General features: G+C 45.1%; 1 protein-coding gene across 1 annotated transcript in view; it reads left to right on the top strand.

The window, feature by feature from the left end:
• Positions 1-20,893, top strand: part of INO80 (INO80 complex ATPase subunit) — a 135,479-nt gene extending 114,586 nt beyond the window's left edge. Inside the window, exons 29-36 of the mRNA XM_080807448.1 lie at positions 4,436-4,508; positions 11,394-11,552; positions 12,349-12,451; positions 13,228-13,316; positions 15,602-15,757; positions 16,063-16,222; positions 17,150-17,365; positions 19,300-20,893. Coding sequence (XP_080663574.1) covers positions 4,436-4,508; positions 11,394-11,552; positions 12,349-12,451; positions 13,228-13,316; positions 15,602-15,757; positions 16,063-16,222; positions 17,150-17,365; positions 19,300-19,517 — 1,174 coding nt within the window. The 3' untranslated portion in view covers positions 19,518-20,893. The remainder of the gene's footprint in view (positions 1-4,435; positions 4,509-11,393; positions 11,553-12,348; positions 12,452-13,227; positions 13,317-15,601; positions 15,758-16,062; positions 16,223-17,149; positions 17,366-19,299) is intronic.
• Positions 20,894-23,488: the final 2,595 nt, after the last annotated feature.

Here is a 23,488-nt window from a genome sequence, read left to right as displayed (position 1 = left end):
TTTTTACACAGCTTTCTTGGGAAGCCTTACTTAAGCTTCCAGACCCTACAGCTGAGAGTTATTGAGGGAGCAAGTGATACTTATTCAGATTCAATATTTGAGTATCCATCATTTTAACACGTGTCTAATATTAGGCAAAACGAGAAAAACGGACTAATGTCTCCTTCCCTGCCTACATGATGAGGTAGATAGTTGACTAGAGTTGGAATTAGGAGTAGACATAATCTCTTCTCATATATAGGGTCTGAACTGTGCCTGTGCTGATAAGATGCTTCCCTGGCAGACCCCTCCAAATGGGAAGTTCTCAACTTCTAAATTTGAGTGACTGATGTAGCCCAATATAGAGAAAAGACAGGTGTTTTTGAAAACAAAAAAGCATGGCTTGCCAAATATTTTCATTATTATTAATGAAAAGACATCAAAAAGGAAAAAAGGTGGCTTCAACTAGAGAGCCCTGTGGCTCAAAGGTCAGCCAGAGTAAACAAGAACTCCTATAAAAAGCCATTTACATTCCCTTCTTACAAGATTTATTTATGAGGGATCCTTCCAGGAAAAAGTCCGACTGAGACCAAAGACTGTTTGGCCAGGATGTCCTGACTGGGCAACATTCAGAACATGTGATCAGTGCATGATCCTAGAAGCCATTCACAAGGTCTTTGCTCTGGAGTGCCTCAGCCTTCACTTCCCTTCTTCTTACCAATGACATTTACCAAATGGATCACCCCCACACACACACATCATCTGATCCCTCAGGGTGACCCTTTGGAAAACATAAGAAAAATTGAGTGTAACATTGATTTTTCTTAGAATGTCATAGAGTTCCAGCCTCTTCGTTCATTCTGGCTGTCTTTCAGTCGTTGAGCAAGTCTTCACTGCAGTCAGTTAGGCTACATGCCCAGGACTATTTGGATATTTTGGTGCAAAGTGGCCTCAGTGGGTCATTAAACAAGAATAAGAGTGAGAAGACCTAATCATGTCTTTTCTACGCGATTTCATAGGCTCCTTCACAGACCACCCAGAAGCCTGCTCTCGGAGGCCTGTTCAACAGAAACCCTGAGTTGAAATTCGTTTTCAGCCCCCTAGAGGGCACCCAAACCATCACGTTGCCTTCAGGGATCCTCTTTTCTTCCTTTTAGGCAGAGCCCCCAAAACAGTAATTCACATTATCAGTACTAGATTAATTAAGTTGAAAGGAACTTCTCAGCAGTTTGATTTAGATGTTTTTGTTTATAAATGATCCAGCAACGTGTTCTAGGATGGATAGTAATTTAAACAATGTGAGGTTTCCATAATCCTTATTTTTCCATATCTGGGGATTTATCTCTGGCTGTCCAGACAATGGAAATGACCCATCTTTCTGCCTCTACCCCCCCTTTTTTTTTTTAAAGATTTTATTTATTTACTTGACAGAGCTAGAGGGCACAAGCAGGGGGAGCAGCAGGCAGAGGAAAAGAGAGAAGCAGGTTCCCCACTGAGCAAGAAGCCTGATTTAGGAATCAATCCCAAGACTCTGGGATCATGACCTGAGCTGAAGGCAGATGCTTAAGAGACTGAGCCACCCAGGTGTTCTACCCTTCTTTTTTTTAAGTAGGTTCCACATCCAGTGAGGAGCCCAACATGGGGCTTGAACTCGAGACCCTGAGATCAAGACCTGAGCTGAGATCAATAGTCAGACGCTTAACCTACTGAGCCACCCAGGCACCCCAGCCTTTACCCTTCCTTATTATTGTAGTTCCCAGCTGCTTTCTACCTCCCTCCCTGTCTCATCTCCTTCCCCCGCCCCTACCTCTTGCTCAGGCTCTGGACTTCTTTAGGAATTCCCAAGAGTTCCAGCCATTGGGTGGTTCCATCAGCTTGCACACAGGTATGGGAGAGAAGCCTCTGACTGCTGCTTCTGTATCCACCAAAGCAGGAGAGAGAAGTATGGGGAGGGGCAGTCTTCTCAGGGTCAAAGAGGGAAGAATTTTTCTGTGGAGATTAGTGTAGCCATGGAAAGCTCAGTCAGTTTTTATTTGCAGCCTCACTGTGGTTAGATACGCTCCTCTGGGCTATGAGGTATCAAGCTTCCATTTATATCATCTCATACCTATAGGAAAATGTGTTTGCAAACTAGCATGTGCCTTTTAACTTTTTGGTTTTGCCTCTATGTATTAACTATAAACGGGGACATTTTATAAACTAAATAAGTAAAGTTATGAAATATTAAACTTGATGATAAAATTCAAGGATAAACTAGTAGAACTTCAGTGGCATATGGGTGGCCCGGTTCGTTTAAGCAGCAGCCTTCACCTCGGGTCATGATCCTGGAGTCCCAGGATCAAGTTCCGCATCGGACTCCCTGCTCTGCAGGGAAGTCTGCTTCTCCCTCTGACCCTCCCGCCCTCTCATGCTCTCTCTCATTCTCTCTCTCTCAAATAAATAAATTAAATCTTAAAAAAAAACAAAAACAAAGAAAACGAGTAGAACTTCAGTGAGAGTAGAGTATAGAGCTTTTGGAATCTGGCCTTATAACAGGCGTGCAGACATACTTTGTTATCATTCCTGCCTCTAGGAACCTTGTGTGTGACTAAATGCAGATAATGGACTGATTTCTCTAGGACCAGCACAGCTTCGTGATTAACCAGGAGGCTAATTTCAAAATAGTTCCTTCCCTGATACTCATGTTTACTGTTGATGTGTCATCGCTTAGTCACTTCAGCTGTATTCAGAGCATCCTCATTTTATAGTCCAGGAAACAGACCTTCAGTCAAATGACTTTACCAAGGAAGAACAGCATCAAGGGATAAATAAAATTCATTTTACACTGGAATTTAGTACCTCTTAGTACCTCTATGCCATATCTGAAACTTGAGTCATAATGCTCTTCTGACTGAGTCAGCCAGGTTCCCCTGTATTTTCTAACCTGTTCTATTCCTTTCTTTAATTTATTTCTTTAATGTTGTTCAGATCTACTGAACTGAGTTCATGGCCAATAACAGGAGTGACCTGCAATTTGAATAACACTGGTCTAAATGAATTTCTCGTTGTATTTCTCATTTTAATCATGAGAAAAGGACGGGGCGCCTGGGTGGCTCAGTGGGTTGGGGCCTCTGCCTTCGGCTCAGGTCATGATCCCAGCGTCCTGGGATCGAGCCCCGCATCGGGCTCTCTGCTCAGCAGGGAGCCTGCTTCCTCCCTTCTCTGTCTGCCTGCCTCTCTCTACTTGTGATCTGTCTGTCAAATAAATAAATAAAATCTTTAAAAAAAAAAAATCATGAGAAAAGGAATTAGCAGCTTGATTTAAAGGACTGAAGTTTGCTCACTGGTATACTGCAGTTCCTTTGTCTCTGAAATGTTCTGGAAAATAACCTTGGGTGGCAGGAACATAAAAATGCAAGAGAATCTTAAAAAATATGCAAGAATTGGGTTCAAACTGAGCCCCTAATTTTATGTGTGTACATAGATAAATCTTGTGGTCCAAGGCTCCTCTCTGTGATCTGGCCTGGGCCCTATTCCTAGAAGGTATTCAGTAAATATTTGTTGTCTGAATGAGTGACAGTGGCACCTACTGGTTTCCTTGTAATTCTGGGTTTCTTTAAAAGGACGAAGGATGTCAAGAGAAACTTGAGGCAATTGTATCCAATCATGGGGCCTATGTTGCCATTCATTAAAAAGTACTTTCTTTTTTTTTAAAGATGTTATTTATTTATTTGACACAGAGAGAGAGAAAGATCACAAGTAGGCAGAGAGGCAGACAGAGAGAGAGAGGGAAGCAGGCTCCCAGTCAAGCAGAGAGCCCAATGCGGGGTTCAATCCCAGGACCCTGAGACCATAACCTGAGTCGAAGGCAGAGGCTTAACCCACTGAGCTATCCAGGTGCCCCTTTTAAAAAGTACTTTAATTTAAGTCTTCATAGATTGATCCTAAGTTCGGCTTAATATGTTGAAGTCATGACCTGGTTCTTAGTCCTGACCTCAGGGTCATTTTTCTGGGACTGATTTTATTCTTCTGAAAATGAGTGCTTTGGGAATTATAATCGTTAGTTTCCACATTATTGGTAGTCATGATTCCTGGGGGAAGCGCCAAGGAATACTGGTTTTTGTACCCTCTGTGTGAACTTTGAATGGTTTGACTTGTTTGAGCTACGATTATTATATAGCTACTTCCATGATCACATATTTTTCTGTTAACGTTTGCTACATATTTATAATTATACTATCAGTCCATCAGTATTAGTAGGCAGCAGAAGTATATCTGCACATTAGAAGATGACAACCATGATTTCATTTTAACATCAGAGCACCTTGGTACAGTATGTCAAGAAATGTGGATCAGGCCTGGGTAACCCTTTCTAGTTCTGGACACCACTCTGTTTTCAGAGATCCCTGTCTATTGCCATGTGCTTTCTTTCTCTTGTAGTATTCCCTCTTAACATATCTTCTTCCCTTTTCTACAGGAATGACATCTTTGTGTTCCTGCTAAGCACACGAGCTGGAGGACTTGGTATCAATCTCACTGCTGCAGATACAGTGAGTAATGAGAGCACAACATACCAGATATGCAGGTTTTAAATATGTTGTTCAGTTGGTATTACCCTTTGCTTTGGGTCACACTTTTTACTTCTTTGCCTCATTATGTTAAAAAATAATAGTTGCATTTTGGCTGGAACTAGGACATTTTAGCTTTCCTTCTGGACTTTGCTGTCCATTCTGTGTGAATAGGTTTCTTACACATTCATTCAACAAATATTTAGTGAATGCCAACTATGTGTCCAATATTGTTCTAAACACTTGGAGTACCTCAGTGAATAAACAGATTTAAATAATCTGGCCAGGTTAACAGTTTGTTTTTAGGAGCTGTAACTGAACAAATCAGAAATGATTGTTTTATTGCTTTTATGCATTATTCCACCATGGGAAAAACTCATTTTTTTTATCCCAAACTTCAAAAGGTGATTACCAGTGAAATTGGTAATTTTAAAAATGAAGACATTGTATCAAAATTATTTATCCCTTCATACCCAGCCTCCTTGGAAGAATACTTCAGTTGACTGAAATGGAAAAGAACATTCCTTTTGAATCTCAGAATTTTTCCCAGTGTTCAAATATATTTAATAACAATTTCAGTAACCTTGAGACATAAAAATGCATATGAAATTGTTTTATAGCATGTAATGGCTCTAAAAATGTCATTTTATGTGGCTACTGTGGTGCTTCTTTGTGAAATATAGAGCATGAAAATTCCCAGAAACGGGAGGAGGATGCAAACCATGTAGAGTCATGGAGAAATGAGGCAGAAGGGGGAGAAGAGGCGTGAATAGTCTCACAAGCTACAGAGCTAGAACTAGAGCCCATGTTCCCTAGTCTGCACCCCTAGGCTATGTCCACTCTCTCTCCTTATTAACTACTATACCGTAGGGCTACCTGACCTCAAGAAAGAGAAGCAGATTCTGTAACATCACTAAGTAGAATATTAATACAGAACTCATTATTAATACAGAATATTAATACAGAATATTAATACCTTCCTTGGCACGTAAAGCTCATCAGCCAGTTAACCAGGTTTGGACAAGGCTCCAGGGCCTAAGGACTGCTGGAAACGTCGCTGGGTAGATGCTAGATCTAACATACCCATCATCAGCTTCTGTCATCTTAAGGGAAGGCTGTCATTGGTGGTAGCTGTGTTGTGGGTTCTCTGTCGTGGTGGCTCACTTGATGTCACATCAGAGAGCAGAAATTTGGCTTTCTCTTTACTCCTTGGTTCTCAGCTCTGTTTTTTAAGCATTCCATACAGTCCTAACTTAGTCATACTCTCAATGTGAATACAGGAGTCACCACTTTCTCCTAGTGAATCTTTTGGAGTCCAGTCTCAGCCCCCAGCCCCATATTAATTCTCTTGGTTTACTTACACCCTTCTTTGTTAACCATGCCACTCCCTTTGCCTCAAACTCTCAGGGAGTCTTCATCATCTTAAAAGACAAAGTATAAGCTCCTTTACATGGCACACAGTGCCCTTTATTTTGTGGCTTTTATCCTTTTCAGTCTAACTGCCAGACCCCTTCCCAAAATTTATGTTCCAGAAGTAATGATTGACTTTTTGTGCCTGGACGTACCATACTGTATTACACTGCTGCACGAACTCTTTGCTCAGCACCTTTTCCACCTGGTAAACTTCTGTTTATTCTTCAAGACACCATTCATGATTGGGGGTGGTTGTTTTATGTGTGCTGGTGTAGCTTCTCTGATAAGGTGACACTTGAGCCAAGATCTAAAGAAAGTAAGAAAGCAAGCCAAGCATGTATCTGGCAGAAAGAAGAGCATTCCGGGCAGAAGAGATAAGTGCAAAGCCCTGCGGCGAGAACACGCTTGGCGTGTTCAGACCACAGCAAGCAGCCCTTTGTAGGTGAAACAGAACGGATGAGCTGGAGAGGCTGCCAGATAAGTGTTGTGAAGCAGATCGTGGAAGGCTTCATGGGCCGTAAGACTTTTGAGATGGGAGGCCCCTGGAAGCATTTGAACAGAGCGGTAACTTGATTTGGCTTGAATTTTAAGTGTATCCCTCTGGCCTTGGGGGAGTAGTGTGGGAAGATCTACAAGGAGAAAGGTAGAAGCAAGAGGTTCAGCTAGGAGTTAGACACTACGTGATGGTGACTTGGACAGGGGTTGAAGCAGTGGAGGTGGGCAGTTGCCATGTGTTTTGGAGGCACAGGCTGTAGAGTTTGCTGCTACGTTGGATGTGGGATATGTAGGAGGTGTCAAAGAAAATTCCAAGGTGTTTGACTTAGGCAACTGGAATGATGGAGACATCAATTACCAATTAAAGGGAAGATGCTGGGAGGAACGGGTTTGAGAGGAGAAATTGAGAGTTTGGTTTGGGTGTATTCAGTACAAAATTCTTAGCAAACATTGAAGGGCAAGGTCACCCAGGCAGCAGGGTCTAGAGTTCAGTAGAAAGCATAAGTTCATGTAATTAAAATGCATCTCAGCCTGCCTGTCTCAGGTTTGGTCTGTGGTTTCTTAAGTAGTTATTGGAGTGCCTGGGTGGCTCAGTCAGTTAAACTTGATCTTGGCTCAGGTCATGATCTCAGGGTCTGCTCACTGGTGGGCGGTGGGGTCTGCTTCTCTCCCTCTCCCTCTGCCCCCCCCCACCTCATTTGCACGCTTTTTCTCATTTGCAAATAAATAAATCTTTAAAAAGGGGCGGAATAGTTCTTCTAGTCATTTATTTGCATAGTCAAAAAAAAAAAACAGATTTGAGCAAGGAGATCCTGCTTTATGCTTCCAGTGGTCACATAATTTGCCCTGTGGAGGTTAGGAGCTCCTGCCAGCCACAGAGAAACAAAGTAGGCTGAACCCATCCCTAGAGGAGTAGAGGTAGGAATTCCTTTTCATCCTAAGAACTAGAGAGAAAGGGCTCTGAATGTTCTGAGTTCCTAGTTCCAAAGTAACTTACATTTAATTTTGAGGAGAAGGCTTTGGGGACTTACTTGTAAATCAGAACCTCCTGGAATACTTCTCAGTAAAATGTTCCTCAAGATTGAAATGAATTTCTAGGTTATGCTTTGTGTGAAGTCAGTGTGTGTGTGTGTGTGTGTGAGAGAGAGAGAGAGAGAGAGAGAGAGAGAGAGAGAGGTAGATTAGAGAAACAATAGGCTTAACTGCTTGCCTGGCATTCTTCTTTGTCCTGAGATTTATTTAGCTTTGGAAGATTCCCCAGAACCATTTATGGACAAGGAAGAGGTTAGTCAGCCTAAGATGTCAGGAAAAACTTAATGTCTAATGATTGAAAATGCATATATAAACGTGTATTTTGTAAACAGTGGGACTCTGGCCCACTCTGTTAGTTAAAAACATGATTTTAGCATGTGATTAATGGCCCCTTATTGTTTTGTTCTTTGTATATTTTTCTTAAAGTAGGGATCTCTTTGCATTTGTCTGTCTTTAGTGAGAGGTTGTTATAAACTGCACTGTTTGTTTTGTTCCTGTGTCAGACCTGTTTTAAATGCTCACATGTAGAGAAAGAAGGAGGAGCTTTTCTCTCTTGGTGGCAATGTGAGAATTCTTCTATGTCCCATGAGACAACATGGGACAGACAGCTTTCAGCCCTCCCAAGGCTGAGCTCCCACCGATTCTCTTGGGTGAGAGTGTCGCCCTCCAAGCGTTGGTCCAACTTTTCCCAGTTCCTATTGAAATGTTCCTGTTTTCTATTTCAGTCCCTCATTCCCTGCAACTCCCTCTCATTGACCTGTAAAGCCAGTGCCTCCACCCCTCCTCAGCTGTCACCTCCCTCTCCCCTCATTCCTTCCAGCTTGGCATGTACAGCTTCACGAAGGTACTGTCTATTAATACATTTCCCCTTAGTCATTGCTGGGCCATGCTTTGTGGCCATCCATTGATTTGCTTTCATCTTTACTGGCTAAGTTAGTTGTTCTTACCATTTAATTGTTACTTGTTTTTCTCTAGAATGTCTCACTGAGCTCCGTAAACCTGAATACCGAATCTAGGTATCCTTGCTTTCCCACTGTAGTGGGCATTGTCTCCCCCAGCTCCCCTCTTTACCGCTCCCAGTTCAAGTCCTGATTGATTTAGTGTTCACTTCGTTGTCAGGTTAGATGATAACCTTCTATCTGGCTTGGTTTTTAGTTCTCCCATTCTTGTTTTAACTTACCTAGCTTGTGGATACTTCATACTTTTTCCTGATAAGTATTTTTCTTAACAAAATCTTATTTTATTCAAGTCCTCCCAAATTCCCCACCTCTTTTAACCCATTTAAATGATAATTAGTCACTAAATAGAGAGTTGTTTTGAAGTTAAATTGCCAACCTGTCCCCTTAGCTTTAATTTTTTTTACCTTTTATGAGCTCAAAAAACCTAAGTTGAATCAGATCTGGTTGCCACTGAGACTTCCAGGAAAAAATGTGAATGTTAAGAAAGCACCTATGAAATGATTCATATTATAGAACTTGCCATTACAAATTTCTGCTGCACCATTGCCTCAGGCTCAGGTAACTAACTAAGGGTACTATCTTTTGGATGAGACATCAACTGTCATTTTCCAGTAATAGTCATTTTAGATGTGTTGAGCAAGTAGTGTTTCTCCCCCATCCAATCAGAGGCCTCCGTTACATTTACTCTGTCTTCTCGTCCTTGTTCTCTCTGAAAGTTTAAAGTAGATTTTCTACCATTTTGCATATCCTGTTGAATCTCCAAAATATCCTGTCATCAGGTTTGCTCTGCTTCTTTACAAATGTAAGCATTGTGTGGTTCGAAATCCTAGGCCTGTGGACACTGTGGATTAGCAGTAAGTTTTCACAATGATTTTCTTTTCTTTGGCAGGCAGTTAGTAATTTTCTCCCTGAGGATTCTGACTAAAATGCTAAAAATTGTGGGATTATACCTCATGTAAAAGCAAGACAAAAGATGCAGCATCATCAGCATCAGCCAGTGGGGGTTTTCCTATTGTAGGCAAGAGTGTTGAAAATGCTGATGCCTTTTGACCATCTTCACTCAAAGTCTGAATTCTGCAGAGAATGGCAGAATTGTGTCCAATTTTAAATGAGAGAACAAATAAATTACTTCGGAGTGAATCACTCAGTTTACATTTTTAGGTTTGGTCTAGTGTTGATCAGTCCCCTTAGAGATTCTAGTATTAATCGACTAGTATTTGTGGCATTCTCCTTTGCACTGGTGGATGCTCTCTGTCCTACAATATGACTAGATAGGGAGATTTTTAAAATAATACACATGAAATAATTGGACACCCATAGAATATAGTGATTAAGTGAGAACTTGGGGCAGGATAGGCAATGCAAGGTATTGTTAATAGTGCAGGTTGTGGAAGGAGCCTGTTAGGACTCAGGCCAGTCTCTTCCTGATTGATAAAGGAAACACGCAAGGTTTGTGTGAAAACTCAGTGACCTATATATATGCACACTAGTGCCAGATACATTGTAAGTGCTGAACAGATTTTCACCATTATTATTTCTAGTAGGAATCCATGAGGAATAGGGAAAAGGGACATTGTTACAGGCAGGAGAAATCGGGGAGGCCTTCTTGAACGTGGGAAGCTTGAATCAGACCTTAAAGGACCAATAGAGAAGAATTGAGGGTCTACAGGTCGGAAAAAAAGCTTAAGCAAAAAGTGGTGCAGACAGTCATAAGTGAGGAGCACTGAAGAGACCTCTCTAACAGAAAGGAAGGGACGTGTTTATTTTAGAAAAGAATAGAAATGAAGTTGGCTTAGTATAGCAGGACCTGATTGTTGAGGGGAGTTTGGGCTTGGTATGTTACCATGTAACTGGCAGGGAAATAGAGTGGGCTAGAGTGGTACCCAAAGTAGACTAAAAAAGAGGGAGACTGAACTCTTGAAAGCCTGCTGGTCTGACAGTGGCAGCGAGCCAGGTGTAGGTGATAATGTCCCAGTCCAGGATAGGGACAGTGGGACTGTAAAAATGAGAGGTTCATTCTGAAGAAGCAGTGGCTGGATTTGGTGACTTGCTTGAATATGGATGAGGACACATGAGGACCATTTGGAACTGGCTTTCTTTCAGGAAGTCTCCTGTATTGAATAGTAGCCTCAGGGCTGAGGACCCAGGAGTCTTTTGACTGTAGGATCACTTGTGGGAGAGAGGAGAGTACATTCTGCTGTTCTTTATGTTTGTTGTTCAGCAAACCAGAAGTAGCTTCCAGGAAACCTTTGAATGTTTCTTTGCTGAATTCAAGGGATAGGAAATAGGAGCCGGAGAATGCCAGGAAAGCTATGCCTATCCCTTACCATAGTAGACTAAGTGTTAAAGAGAAGGCTTTCAGAGATGCCGGGCTGGCTCAGTTGGAAGAACATGCAGCTCTTAAACTTGGGGTCGTGAGTTCAAGGTCCACATTGAGGGTAGAAATTGCTTAAATAAATACATGAAAACTTTAAAAAAGAAAGAGAGAGAGAAGGCTTTCATATTCCCCCACCTCATAGGCCTACCAGGTACTTAGGCTCTGTGATCTTAGATAAATTCTATAATTTCCGTGTGTCTCAGTTTCCTCATCTATAAAATGGGGGTCTTAATAGTATCTAAATCATAGTGATTATGGGATTTAAGTGAATTAATACACATAAAGCAACTAGAACAGTGACTGGCACATAGTGAGCACTAAGTATTAGGTAACTATTAATATTATTGCTGTTCTCTCTTTTTAAATGAAAATCCGGGGCGGGGAGGTGGAGCTAGAGTATGTCTCTTTTGCCCAAGGCAAGTGAAAGACTGGCTTGGTTTTTATGAGTAGATGTGCGTTCATCTTAATGCCCTAGGAAAAAATATGGCGTCAAACAACTGCAAACGACAGGTGGCTGGCTTGCCCTCGGAATTCCTGGTCTTGCCATAAGAGTGCCTCAGTCTTTGATGTATTCTTGTCCTGCCCGTGCAGGTGATATTTTATGATAGTGACTGGAACCCCACTGTGGACCAACAGGCCATGGACAGGGCCCACCGCTTGGGGCAGACAAAGCAGGTTACTGTGTACCGGCTCATCTGTAAAGGCACCATTGAAGAGCGCATTCTACAGCGAGCCAAGGAGAAGAGTGAGGTAAGCAGCAGGCAGAGGAAGTAGTGCAGTAGTGGAGAAGCTGGAAAGTCAGCCGCGTGTTACTGGGCTCAGACTCTTGCCTTCCATGGGTCAGGAAGGGATGAAAAGTTCTTCTGAATAGAAGATAAAATCAAGTCCTATATTGCCCTGGCTGTTCATTCCTCACTCCTTTTCTATCCAAATGGTGTCTACAGGGCTGTAGGGCTGTCTATAGGGCTGTCGTTCGTGGGAGGGTGACACCAGTCATGGCTCTCCTGTTTCACATACTTTCCCATTCAGGGGAAGAAAGAATAACATTTGAGCTCTCTTCCTGGTACTCTCAATTTGACAGTCTCTAAGTTGTATGCCAGATTTGCTAGTTTCCTTGATTTCTTTCTTTTTTTTTTTTTTTTTAAGATTTTATTTATTTATTTGACAAACAGAAATCACAGGTAGGCAGAGAGAGAGGAAGGGAAGCAGGCTCCCTGCTGAGCGGAGAGCTCAATGCGGGGCTCGATCCCAGGACCCCGGGATCACGACCTGAGCCAAAGGCAGAGGCTTTAACCCACTGAGCCACCCAGGTGCCCCTTCATCTTGATTTCAATATTATTGGATCTTCTAGCTATCAATTAGCGGTCCCAAGCAAAAGTAGTTTTCATTGTTCTTTCTGTTGGATAAATAATCTGGATGAGCCAGTGAGATAAATGAGAACCCAAGTGCCAGAGGAGCAGATTGAGAAAGATGTCACCTTCTTTCTGGATATTAGCCATAAGGGAATGGGTGCCTGCTGGTGATGTTTTGATCTGCTTTGGTATAGATTCAGCGGATGGTGATTTCTGGTGGGAACTTCAAACCAGATACTTTGAAACCCAAAGAGGTAGTTAGTCTTCTTCTGGATGATGAAGAGCTGGAGAAGAAATGTACGTACTCTATACCTCTTACTAAAGCTCTCTCTTCCCTACAGAAGATTTTTCTCTGTCCCCTCTCATCCAAAAATGATAGGGCTCCTTGGCTGTGTGCTAAGGGTAAGCAAAGCCAGAGACTGTATTTGGGGAGAAATGTTTTTCATGTTAATAAGTTATATTAAAACCCAAACAAGAATGTGTTATGGAGTAGAAGGCAAAACTCAATTTGTTTTAAAAGTACTATGACTTTGAATAAATTTGCATCAGGGAGGCTATATCCCTAGACTCCTCAGCAGTAATGAATTTACTCTGTTCTGTCTAAAGAAATGTTTTCATGGAGAAGTTGGGAGAAACACACTGCTATAGCACTTCTCCCATGTATTGCTGACTTTGAGAACAGTTGGTTTCAGAATTACCTTGTGAGCCTCTGGGGATGTCAGCATCACATCAAGGAAGTATGTCTTACAGTGCTCACATTTGCCACCACCTTCTAAAACCCTTTCAGGACTCTGCAACTGTATTAAAAGGTTGAAAAGAAAAGAAGAAAGAATAAAGTCAAGAAATGGACCATGACAGTTTAACTGAATGATGGTTTGAACCCCAAAACTGTTAAAAATCCAAGAACTCTGTTCCCTCTCCATGTTAAAAAACCAGTTAATCTGCCCTAGACAGAAATCCTATCCTAGAATATAAATACCAGAGGATGTGGCCAGCTTAATTTCAGAGAATGAGGATTCTGATTACCACAGGCACTTCATCAGATCTTCAGATCTTTTTAACTTTCTTGTTAGTGAGACTGCGGCAAGAAGAGAAACGGCAGCAGGAGGAAACCAACCGAGTCAAAGAACGCAAGCGCAAGCGGGAAAAGTATGCAGAGAAGGTATCTCAAGGTTTGGGTGGCCATCAGGGACTGGTAGGGGACAGGGCAGTGCTTTAAAAAAGGCTTTGGGTCCATGGCTTATCATCTTGGTTACTGGTTGGTATCCAGCTTCAGCTCTGTATGTGGTGAGTAATAGTTCTGTGCTGATTGACATTTGACCAGGAGAAATGTGGCCTTGGTAGACCAGTAGTCCCCACACAGACCTACCTTGTTTGGTCACATGGAATTCTGGAAACTATTTGTTGGGGTTGTTGCAAAGCATCGGGCTAAATGTGGATGAGATGGATCTTACTTACATTATCAGATTCCACAGAATCTTAGAAAGGGCCTAAGAGGTCATTATATCCAGTCCTACCTTAATTCTGCTAGTGTTCCATTCAGTGTCATCTGCTATCGGCAAAAGAAATCACTGGCCAGTCTGTTCATCTTTTTTTCTCTAATTTATACCAAAGATTAGAGCTGGTTTTTGTCTCCCTTCTGACATTTCCCACTTAACCCCACCAGGCCAACTGCAAAGTGGAATGTAGTTCCCCTTACATTTCTCCCTGTCTTGCTGTTTCTGCCAGAGTTTTATTTCAGTGATCCTTATTCCTGGTCTTTATTGACAAGTGAATCCAAGTGAGGCTTTCAGGATTTATTCTTGTTTCAGGAGTCAGCCCATTGGTTCCGACCAGGTTCCCAGACTTAACACTGAAGTATTGTTAGTTCAGAACCACTTTACTACCTTCCAGAAAGTACTTCCTAATATTTTCTAGTGGATTTGGCTTACCTTGGAGTCGTGCTGCCCTTCCCACTTTTATCAGCCCTGGTCTTGGCTTCAGGCATGTGGATCCCTCTGGGTCCTCAGGCCAACCAGTTGTCCAGGCTTCATTTCTGTGGACTTCTGTTTGTCTGAAGCCTATTGTCTGGCCACGTGTTAACACTGATTCTGTAATAAGTGGAGGTTGAGTTCTTCCCCTTATCCAAGCTTGTGTTGGACCTCATGTCCCTTGTCCCTTTGGCCATATGACCTTGACTGCCTAGGAGCTTGTCTGTATGACTTGACCATCTTCCAGTAGATTATACCAACTCTTCCTTTTGTAAAATCCACACCTTCATCTGTACCTTCTGCTAAGCAGAACTGTCTCTAATCTGAAGGATGCCCTGGTACTCACTATATCAAAGTTGAAAAATCCAGGAACTGTGACTCCACCCTCAAATCTCTAACCCATTACTTCCTACTATTTAGAATTAAAATAGCTTTAATATTCAGAAACAACATTAAAGAAAAGATGGGGTTTGTTTTTTATTTGTTCATTTGTTTTTTTAGCCCAAGTTCAGTAAATTTACTTTGCAATACAGTTGATATCATGAGCATTATTGAGCCAACAGGACATCAAAATAAAAAGCTGTCTAAAGTTAAAGGCACAGTACATTAACAAACAAATGACCCTCAGTCACGAAATTATAAATGCAGTTTGGAATGGAGGTTGGCGGGAGGGGAGTTAATTCAGACTACAGCCATGAAGTCCTTGAACCACAGAAGGTGGTTTTCTAATACAGAGTGTTATAGGGTTTACTGAGTTTGCATCAGAAGCCATCCCTGCTCTGAGTAAAGAAATTTCAGATAAACATCCAGTGGTAGTATAAACCACACAAAGACATTAACCCTGATGTAGCGGTGGGTACAAATGCCATTAGATGCAGTGAGTGGATGTGATTCCCAGAATTTTCTAAGCACATTCTGCGATTTCAGGTCCCTAATCTGTAACAGAGCCTTAGATAGTTCTAGACCTGCTTAATGTAGCTCAACCCATAAGCATTTACATGTAAATTGAGAAAGTAATGACAAAAGCAACCCACTATTTCTTGGGTATGATAAGAACCTTTGTCCTCCTTATGCATACTTAAAAAGAAGGCAGAGTGAAAACAGATGTGCAGAAAATACACTAAAGGCACTGGGCCTCCCTCTTGAAGGACCGAATCAGTTCCATCCCTGTGAGTGCTGTGGCTCGGACATGCCCCTCAAGGGTCAGACTTTGTGCAGCCCTGATGCAGTGTGACTGGACCGCCTTGCAGCTCTGTATTACTGGGGTAGAATATACATAAATTCTTCTTAAGCTTTTCCTTTCCTCCTTCCTTAGGAGTTTTTTCCTTCCTTAAAAGTATGCTAACTGGGGTGGGGCAGGGGAAACCTGCAAGTTTACAGAGAGTCAGATTTCTGTCATCACTTTCTTTTCCAACCCCTTTTCTTTTGGTGCCTATCTTCATGCTTTTTCCAAATTTCTTGATTTGTGTGTTCCCAGAAGAAAAAGGAAGATGAATTGGATGGGAAAAGGAGAAAGGAGGGTGTGAACCTAGTGATCCCATTTGTTCCCTCGGCTGATAACTCCAACCTCTCTGCTGACGGGGACGACTCCTTCATTAGCGTGGACTCGGCCATGCCCAGCCCTTTCAGTGAGGTGAGGCTCCTTTTAGATGCCTTCATCCCGGCAGTGGGGACTATGTCCTGACCTGGTAGCCTTCGCTTCTCCTGGAGTTCTCCTGCCTTGGGGAAGGGGGCTGCACATGGAATCCATAAGGAAAAAAGGAAATGAGGACAGGCTGGCTTCTCTGGAGCCAGAGCAGGGAATTTCACCCTCAGGAATGAAGCCAGGCAGGAGAGGGAAATAGTGACAAGGGCTGAGAAGCACATCTTCACATGGGTCTGAGGGCTGTGGGCTGTGGGCACCAAGAATGGTGGTGATCTCGACCCTTCCTCCTCCAGATCTCCATCAGCAGTGAGCTGCACACCGGCTCCATCCCCCCAGACGAGAGCAGCAGTGATATGCTAGTCATCGTGGATGACCCAGCCTCCTCAGCCCCCCAGTCTCGGGCCACCAACTCTCCTGCCTCCATAACGGGCTCCGTTTCAGATACTGTGAACGGTGAGTGGTACTGCTGTTTCGGACAGCTTGGGCCTGGTCCAGTGCCTCAGGAGAAGTGTTGGTTTCGTGCTGGATGAAGTCCCAACTCCTGCAATCACGGCATTTTCTACTATCTGTGAAGAAGAGTGGAGTGGAGGAAAAAGGAGAATTGATAGGCTTATTCTTTTACTAGCCCTGTCAAGTGAAAGGGAGAAAGAACTTTATAAAGATTTCAAACTTCTGGGAACCTGGGTGGCTCAGTGGGTTAAAGCCTCTGCTTTCGGCTCGGGTCATGATCCCAGGGTCCTGGGATCGAGTTCCGCAGCGGGCTCTCTGCTCAACCGGGAGCCTGCTTCCTCCTCTCTCTCTGCCTGCCTCTCTGCCTACTTGTGATCTCTCTCTCTGTCAAATAAAGAAATAAAATCTTTAAAAAAAAAAAAAAAGATTTCAAACTTCTTTGTTTTCTAGTCAGCCCTGTCTTTCATATTCCACCTTTATTTTTGCTAGTTTTTAATTAAAGTTTGCTTCTCTGGGCCTTTCTTCACTTTGGTCTGTGGGGCCCAGTGGTGCTATTTCTTGAGGAGCTCTGGCTTTAAAACTTGGGAGTAAAAGCTGACTCAACAAGGCAGGAGCACACTGAAGCGCACAGCTGAACCACAGGCAGTACACGCCTGGGGTTCCTTTAGTAATGATCTAGTTTGAGGAAGAAATTCAGTTGTAATGCAACCACTCTTTTCAAATGAAAAGCACCTTAAGGAATCTGGCTGTGTTAGCTGTTCAGAATTCTTACCAACTCTGTGACTCCTTGGCCCAGCCTTTAAATGGGGACGGATCTCTCCATGAGAATCCTGAAAACCCCCGAGAGCCAGCCCTACCTGTCCGTGGAAGATTCTGTTAACATGTGGAGAGATTGACTCTTTTTCCTTCTTGGCCCATTTGTTCCCACAGGAATTTCCATTCAGGAAATGCCAGCTGCAGGACGTGGTCACTCAGCTCGAAGCCGAGGCCGGCCCAAAGGTTCAGGAAGCACAGCCAAAGGAGCAGGGAAAGGCCGGAGCAGGAAGTCCACCGCGGGCAGTGCTGCTGCAATGGCAGGAGCCAAAGCAGGGGCCGCGGCGGCCTCAGCAGCAGCCTATGCTGCATACGGGTACAATGTGTCTAAAGGTGCGGAGGCCCCCGGGGCAGGGGTGAGCTGTAGGCTCCATTCTGGAGAGGGACCATCTAGAGGGTCTGTGGAGTGTTCTGCCCAGAGAGCAGGTAGGGCACCCCCGGGGCCAGGAGGCTCCTTCCCGGAGGCCGCATTGGGTTTTGCTTCTGTGCTGAGCACTCCTGACTCTGCCCTTGCCCTTGTGAATTAGTACAGTTTCACCTTCGAAGTGGAAGTAACTACAAAGAGCTGAATTGCTGGACTATGCTGCGTTAAATAATCATAGTTCTTCCTGCTTTGAGAACTGATGTTTTTTCCAAGATGCATGTTTCAGTAATTATAGTTCAGTAATCTGGGCTAGCATCGTCTGCGTTCACCACCACCCGCGCCGTGTGTGTGAGAGTGTAACACATGGCCCCGCTCTGGAGTGAGTAGTGGAAGTGAGAAGAGGGAGCCATCTGCGGACTATGTTTAACAGCAGTGCACGACAGTGTGCGTGTACTGAGTGACAGAAAGGGGGAGGCCTTAATTGTAGCTGTAGCTCGGAAGAAGGGGGAAACCGTGGACCTGAAGACAGAGTTGCCAGGCTGTGATTCAGAAAGGAGGAGAAGGATTACGAAGGAAGGGGCATATCCGGGGCCACGGAGCAGGTCAGTCAGGCCGTGCTCAAGAGGGGCAGTAGGAGTCAAGAGTGGAAACACATGGCAGGACCTGATGGACAAGAGCTTCTCAGGTGTGGGATGAGGAGCTCTGGAAAGCCAGAGAAGGGAGGTGGCTGTGGTGAGCTCGGCGTGTGGATGTTAATAAGCGCAGCCTGTAGGACAGCTGCGAGGGGTGCGAAGGGGAGCGCCATTTACTGCCTTGTCCACATTCACAGCCTGGGTTTGGTTTTTAGCTGAGAGTGTTGTAGCAGCTGTTGCCCATGACTGGATGGAAGGTGCTTAGTAAGTGTGAGTCCCCCTCCCCATCCTCCTGCGGCAGGAATCTTGGCTTTCATGGGTTTGTTCTTTGGATGAGTATAATATATACTAGCTTTAGTCCAGCATTTCTTAACCTTTTGTCGGCTTATCACATCCTTGGAAAACAGCAGTCATATCCGCAGTCAAGGCTGCCGTGGCAGGGTCTCACCCAGACAGTCAGAGCACAACACACCCATCGGGCTTTCTCCTGGAGATCTGGTCTGAGAAGGGGCAGGAGGGGTGAAGGAGGCAGAATGTCACGAGGAAAATCGACAATGCTTGGTGACTGGGAATGGGAAAACCAGGGAGAGGACCGATGCAGAGACTCCCCAGCAGCTCCACGGTGGATGGGAAGAGACAGTTGTGTGCCCACCAGGCACTCAGTACTCTTTCAGGATAGTCAGACCAGTCCGCAGGAAACAACTGAAGCAGATCAGACAGTATGTTAGGAGGTATAAGTGGATTTGGCTTCTACAAGGAGGAAAGAGTTATCACCCTGGGAGCCATCACTGAGGATGAGCAATTTGAACTGGGTCCCTGAAGTGGCAGAGCTGGGGAATGGGGGACATCTTGTGAAGTGAAGGAGTGAATAGGAGCAGCTAATCACAAGTGGTGTCCCAAGAAGGAAGAAGGAATATGTAAGAAAATACATTAGTGCCTAAGAAGTTCCACGCCACCCTGCTTCCTTGGCTTCCCCACATTGTGTGATGTGTGCTCTGCCTGTGAGCATCAAGGTGACATCTTACTTCTTGTGGATGAGGTGACGTGGAGAAGGCTCAGGAGGTGTCGTTTTTCCCTGAAAAACACATCCCTCTTACAGAAGAGACAGTTGACAGGAGAGCAAGCAAATGCTGGGAAGACATTGGTAAGGAGTGGGAGGGGCTGCCCACAAGCTCACCTCCAGCAAACTCTAGTAACCAAAGTCGAGCCCTGGGGCAGCTCGGACAGGCCTGGTGCCTATACTCTACTTGTCTCTTTCTTCCTCCCCACAGGAATCTCTGCCAGCAGTCCTCTGCAGACGTCTCTTGTTCGGCCTGCTGGCCTTGCTGACTTTGGACCTTCAAGCGCCTCTTCTCCCTTGAGTTCCCCTTTGAGCAAAGGAAATAATGTTCCTGGGACTCCCAAGAGCCTCCACTTGACCAGCAGCCTAGCCCCAGACTCCCTGGTCCGGAAACAGGGCAAAGGCACCAACCCTTCTGGAGGACGGTAACCACCTGGACCCTCTAGCTTCCTTCAACCAAACCAGGGGCCAGAGTCGTGGCCCACACGTGGTCTTTGGATGGCTTGCCCAGTGCAGCGTCTTACATCCCAGGTCAGAGGGCAGAGATGACCAGTTGCTACAAGGGAAGGACAGGCAGGTGGTTGGTGTGAGCATTTTTCTCACCTATATCTCAAGAGGAGTGCTCTGGGGGGCCTGTTAGGAGGAAGGCCCAAGGACAGAGATCGGCCTTGCAGCATCTCAAGTGAACTTGACAGCCACATCTTAAACCTCGCGCTAGGGAAGGGCCTGATAAACCCCCTTTAGATGCTCAGGCACACAGTCTCCCTCCCCATTCCACTTGGGCTCTGGCCATCTCCCTTGCAGAGGCGTTGCAAGTGCTGTGAAGAACCTTCCACGGTGGAGACATCTCTTAGGGCTGTGATTTCCTGTAGGGCTAGGAAAGGAGGAAATCATGTATCTGGCATCCTCAGTCTTTGGGCAACTCCCCAGGTCTCCAGATCCCATTTGCCAGAGTGTCAGCACCGAAGAGAACAGCGAGTGCGTGAGGTTAGTGGCTCGTGAGGGTGACACAGGCTAGAGGAGGCATGCCCGGAGGCACCTGTTTTCCCAGCATTTCCTCCCCTGTCCTGCATGGTTCACGCCAGAGAACCTTCAGGTCCCACCAGCAACCGTAGCAGCAGCTTCCACCCCAGGACTCCCAGAAGCCAGTAAAGAGACCAGGAGCCACCTTAATCAGCAGGACATCCTCACTGCCCCTCTTGCAGACTCCCCTTGCCCTTCCTGAATGCACAGTCTCCCCACCCCTGCCCTTCAGCCCCCTGCTTGGCTGTATGCACTGTCTGTATTGCACTGAGAAAGGAAGGGACAGCAGGAGTGAAGCAGAGAGGATGGAGAAAGGGCAAAGCTCAGCACCGACCCTCCTGGCCCCAACTCCACCCGCCTGAGCTTGCTTCCCCCCAAGAGGGGCAAAGGGGTGGTGTTTGCATGGGAGGTGTTTCTGCCTGCCCCCAGCCTGATGTCCCTGGTGGAGCGGGTGCTTCCGGGCGGGCCAGCCTCTAATTTGCACACCTGAAAATCGCGGAATTGAGTTTAGACAGATTGATTTTTAAAACTTTTTTTTGGAGTAGGGGTGGTAGGGGAATCATTTAATTTAAATCATTAAGATTCTCCTGCCCAAACCCAGACTCTTGTGTACAGATGCTATTTAGAGGGAATCAGAAAAATGCCAAGCCTTTTTTTCTCTTTGAATGTGCTGTCTATTTTTATAACTGAACTTGTACATATGTATAAAGAGAGACACATCTTTCTTTTACTAACTGGAGAAAAAAAAATCTTAAATAAAATGGAGTGAGATAATTTTATGTAAATCAGGTTGTCTGTGGTCTTTTAGCTGCCTCTTTTAGGGGCACATTAGGGTTCTTGGAGGAATGTGGCAGGGTAAAGGGGAACAGAGCCCCAACATTATTGCTGTGGTCAGAGAGAACAGGTCGTCATTGGGACAAGGAGTGCTGTGTGGACATTTGCTCAGTGGCATTTTTAATCAGGCTTAGGAATTTGCCTGCAGCCATCAGAGAGGAGGTCTGACCAGTCACTGGCACGCGGAGGCCAAGGCCCACAGGGTGTGAGCTCCTTATGACTCAGGACCTAGACTCTAAGACTCAGGTGTGTACGGCTTGGTCTGGTCCACCATCAGGTAGCTTCATAGTGATAATCAGAACACTGACAGGTTCTTTCTCCAAAAACCACACGTGAGAGGTGATCCTGGCAGTGTGTGATATGTCATATCCCCAACTAATAGGAAAACCTTTATGGTCCCAATTTCTTAAAACAGTGTTGTGTGCACACAAGTGTGTGTATTGGCTGTTCCAGTGCACTGTCTGTGGGTCAGTTACAGCAGTGGAAAGAAATACTAACAAACTGTGAACGGAATTCGGTGTTCTCGTAGTTAGCAGTGCTTGTAAGAATCATGAACGAAAATAGTGAAATATGTTGCAATGATTCCAAAGACATCCACACTTTGAAAACAGCTTTCCAATCAGTTGGTAAAAGAGCAAGTTCCCAGCCTAGGCTGGCAGTTGGTGTGTCTCTGATTGAGCGAAACACTGATATGCTCTTGCGTCACCTTCAAGCAGGGCTCATGCTGTTCCCAAGTATGCTGGCCGTGTGGCCTCCCGGGCCTTGGCTCACCCTGCACACCCTTGGCCAGAGTGAGCTGGCTCCTGAGTAGCGGCTGCTCACGAAGTCACAGGTCAGCCTTTGCTTCATTTTGTTGATCTCCAGTACCACTATCATACACGCTGGGTATGTTGTTTTCCCTGCTGCTGGTAAACATGACCCAGGCCTCACACAGAACAGACCACTATCAAGTTTCCCAACTAACCATGCATGCTCTCTTGTCATCACCACTGTGGCTTGTGGTCACAACAAGCCCACTAGGATGGGTCCTCTCCTGTTCTCATTACTCAGCAAGGCCCCCAGTGACATTCCTGCTGGAGCCTTGCCAAGGTTGACAGTGGCCACCTCTCTGGGGACCTGACAACTTGGATCCTGTCACAGCTTCGTCCAGATGCGAGTAGGCTAATGCCTCTGCCTGAAAAGCATGTTAAGTTTTGGATTAGAGACCTCATCTCCTCAGTCCCCACACATGCTACAGTATATACTCCCTTTTCACCCATTTTTAATCCAGTCCCTGAAGAAACACAACTAACATTTCATAATGAGGAACGCTCACCGCCTTAATGTTCCTCCTCACCTGTCCTTCCCTTCCCTGAGGATAGATGGATGGGACTTGAATATTAAAAGTGAAGGCTTGAAGCTCATTAACCATCCCCAAGTTATATGATTCATGCTCTGTCTACCCACTTTCTGAAGACTTGTCCATCTCCCATGTGAGAGAGCCAAGCTCTCTCAGGAATGCAGGGAAGCAGTCCCCTAACTGGGAAAAAGGCTGGGGAGGACTCCTGCCTGCTAAAGGAAGTGTCCCTCAGGAAGTCTGGAAGTCCAGGCCTTAGAGTGCAGGTCTGGCCCGGATCACAGTGAGAGCTGTCCCTTTGGCCAGGCTCACCTCGCTGCATGAGTCAACTCTGGGGACACTAGGTAAGTAGAATTTTAAGATTGTGGGTCAGTATAAGCAGCCGTGGAAATGCAGGGTCTGTGGTGGGCTTACTATGCCAGATCTGTGTATAGGGGTTTGTCAAGGCACCCAGGACTCTGGGGACACACCAGGGCTTGCTTGTGTCTCTAGTCCTGAGGGTCCCCAGGGCTTGCTTGTGTCTGTCTGGTCCTGAGGTTGGGCTGAGCAGGAAGCAGGGCAATGCAGACTGAGCAGTGAGCTGCATTTTTATGCACAGCATTGCCCTAGTGTCTGCCAATGTATTCCATCTCTAGAGCCTTGATGGCTTGCAGGTGCAGCCTGCAGCCCTCACTGGTGCCACTCACAGCAGGCCGTCTGTCAGTAGAAACACATCTCCCTAGGGGCACCTGGCTGGCTGGGTCAGAAGAGCATATGACTCTTGATCTTGGGGTCCTGAGTTCAAGCCCCATGTTTGGGTATAGAGATTACTTAAAAATAAAAAATCTTAAGAAAAGAAACACCCCATCAATGCCAAACTAGATGCTGAGGCAAGATTTGTAAGTTTCAGCTGTCTTCCAAGTTTCAGAGCTCCTCAGATGTGCCTCGATATCTGCAGTGAGTGAGGAGCACGGGGGCGTGGCCAGTGCCAGTCTACTTTTACTGCCAGGTGAAGATTAGGTGTGGAGTTCAACTATAAAGAAAGAAAAGGATTTGAAACTTGAACCATCCCTTAAGGCGGTGTTTCCCAGACTTCATATGCGTGAGTCACCCTGGGATCTTGAGTCGCAGATTTGAGTTTTAGAAGGTCTGGGTGAGACGGGAGAGCGCGTTTCTAACACGTCCCATGTGGTGGCCATGCTGCTAGTCCTTGGACAACACCTGACAT

The sequence above is a fragment of the Martes martes genome, assembly GCF_963455335.1.
Source record: "Martes martes genome assembly, chromosome: 7".
Classification (NCBI taxonomy): domain Eukaryota; kingdom Metazoa; phylum Chordata; class Mammalia; order Carnivora; family Mustelidae; genus Martes; species Martes martes.
Note: the sequence above shows the minus strand (reverse complement) of the source record. Positions and strands in the feature narration are given on the sequence as shown.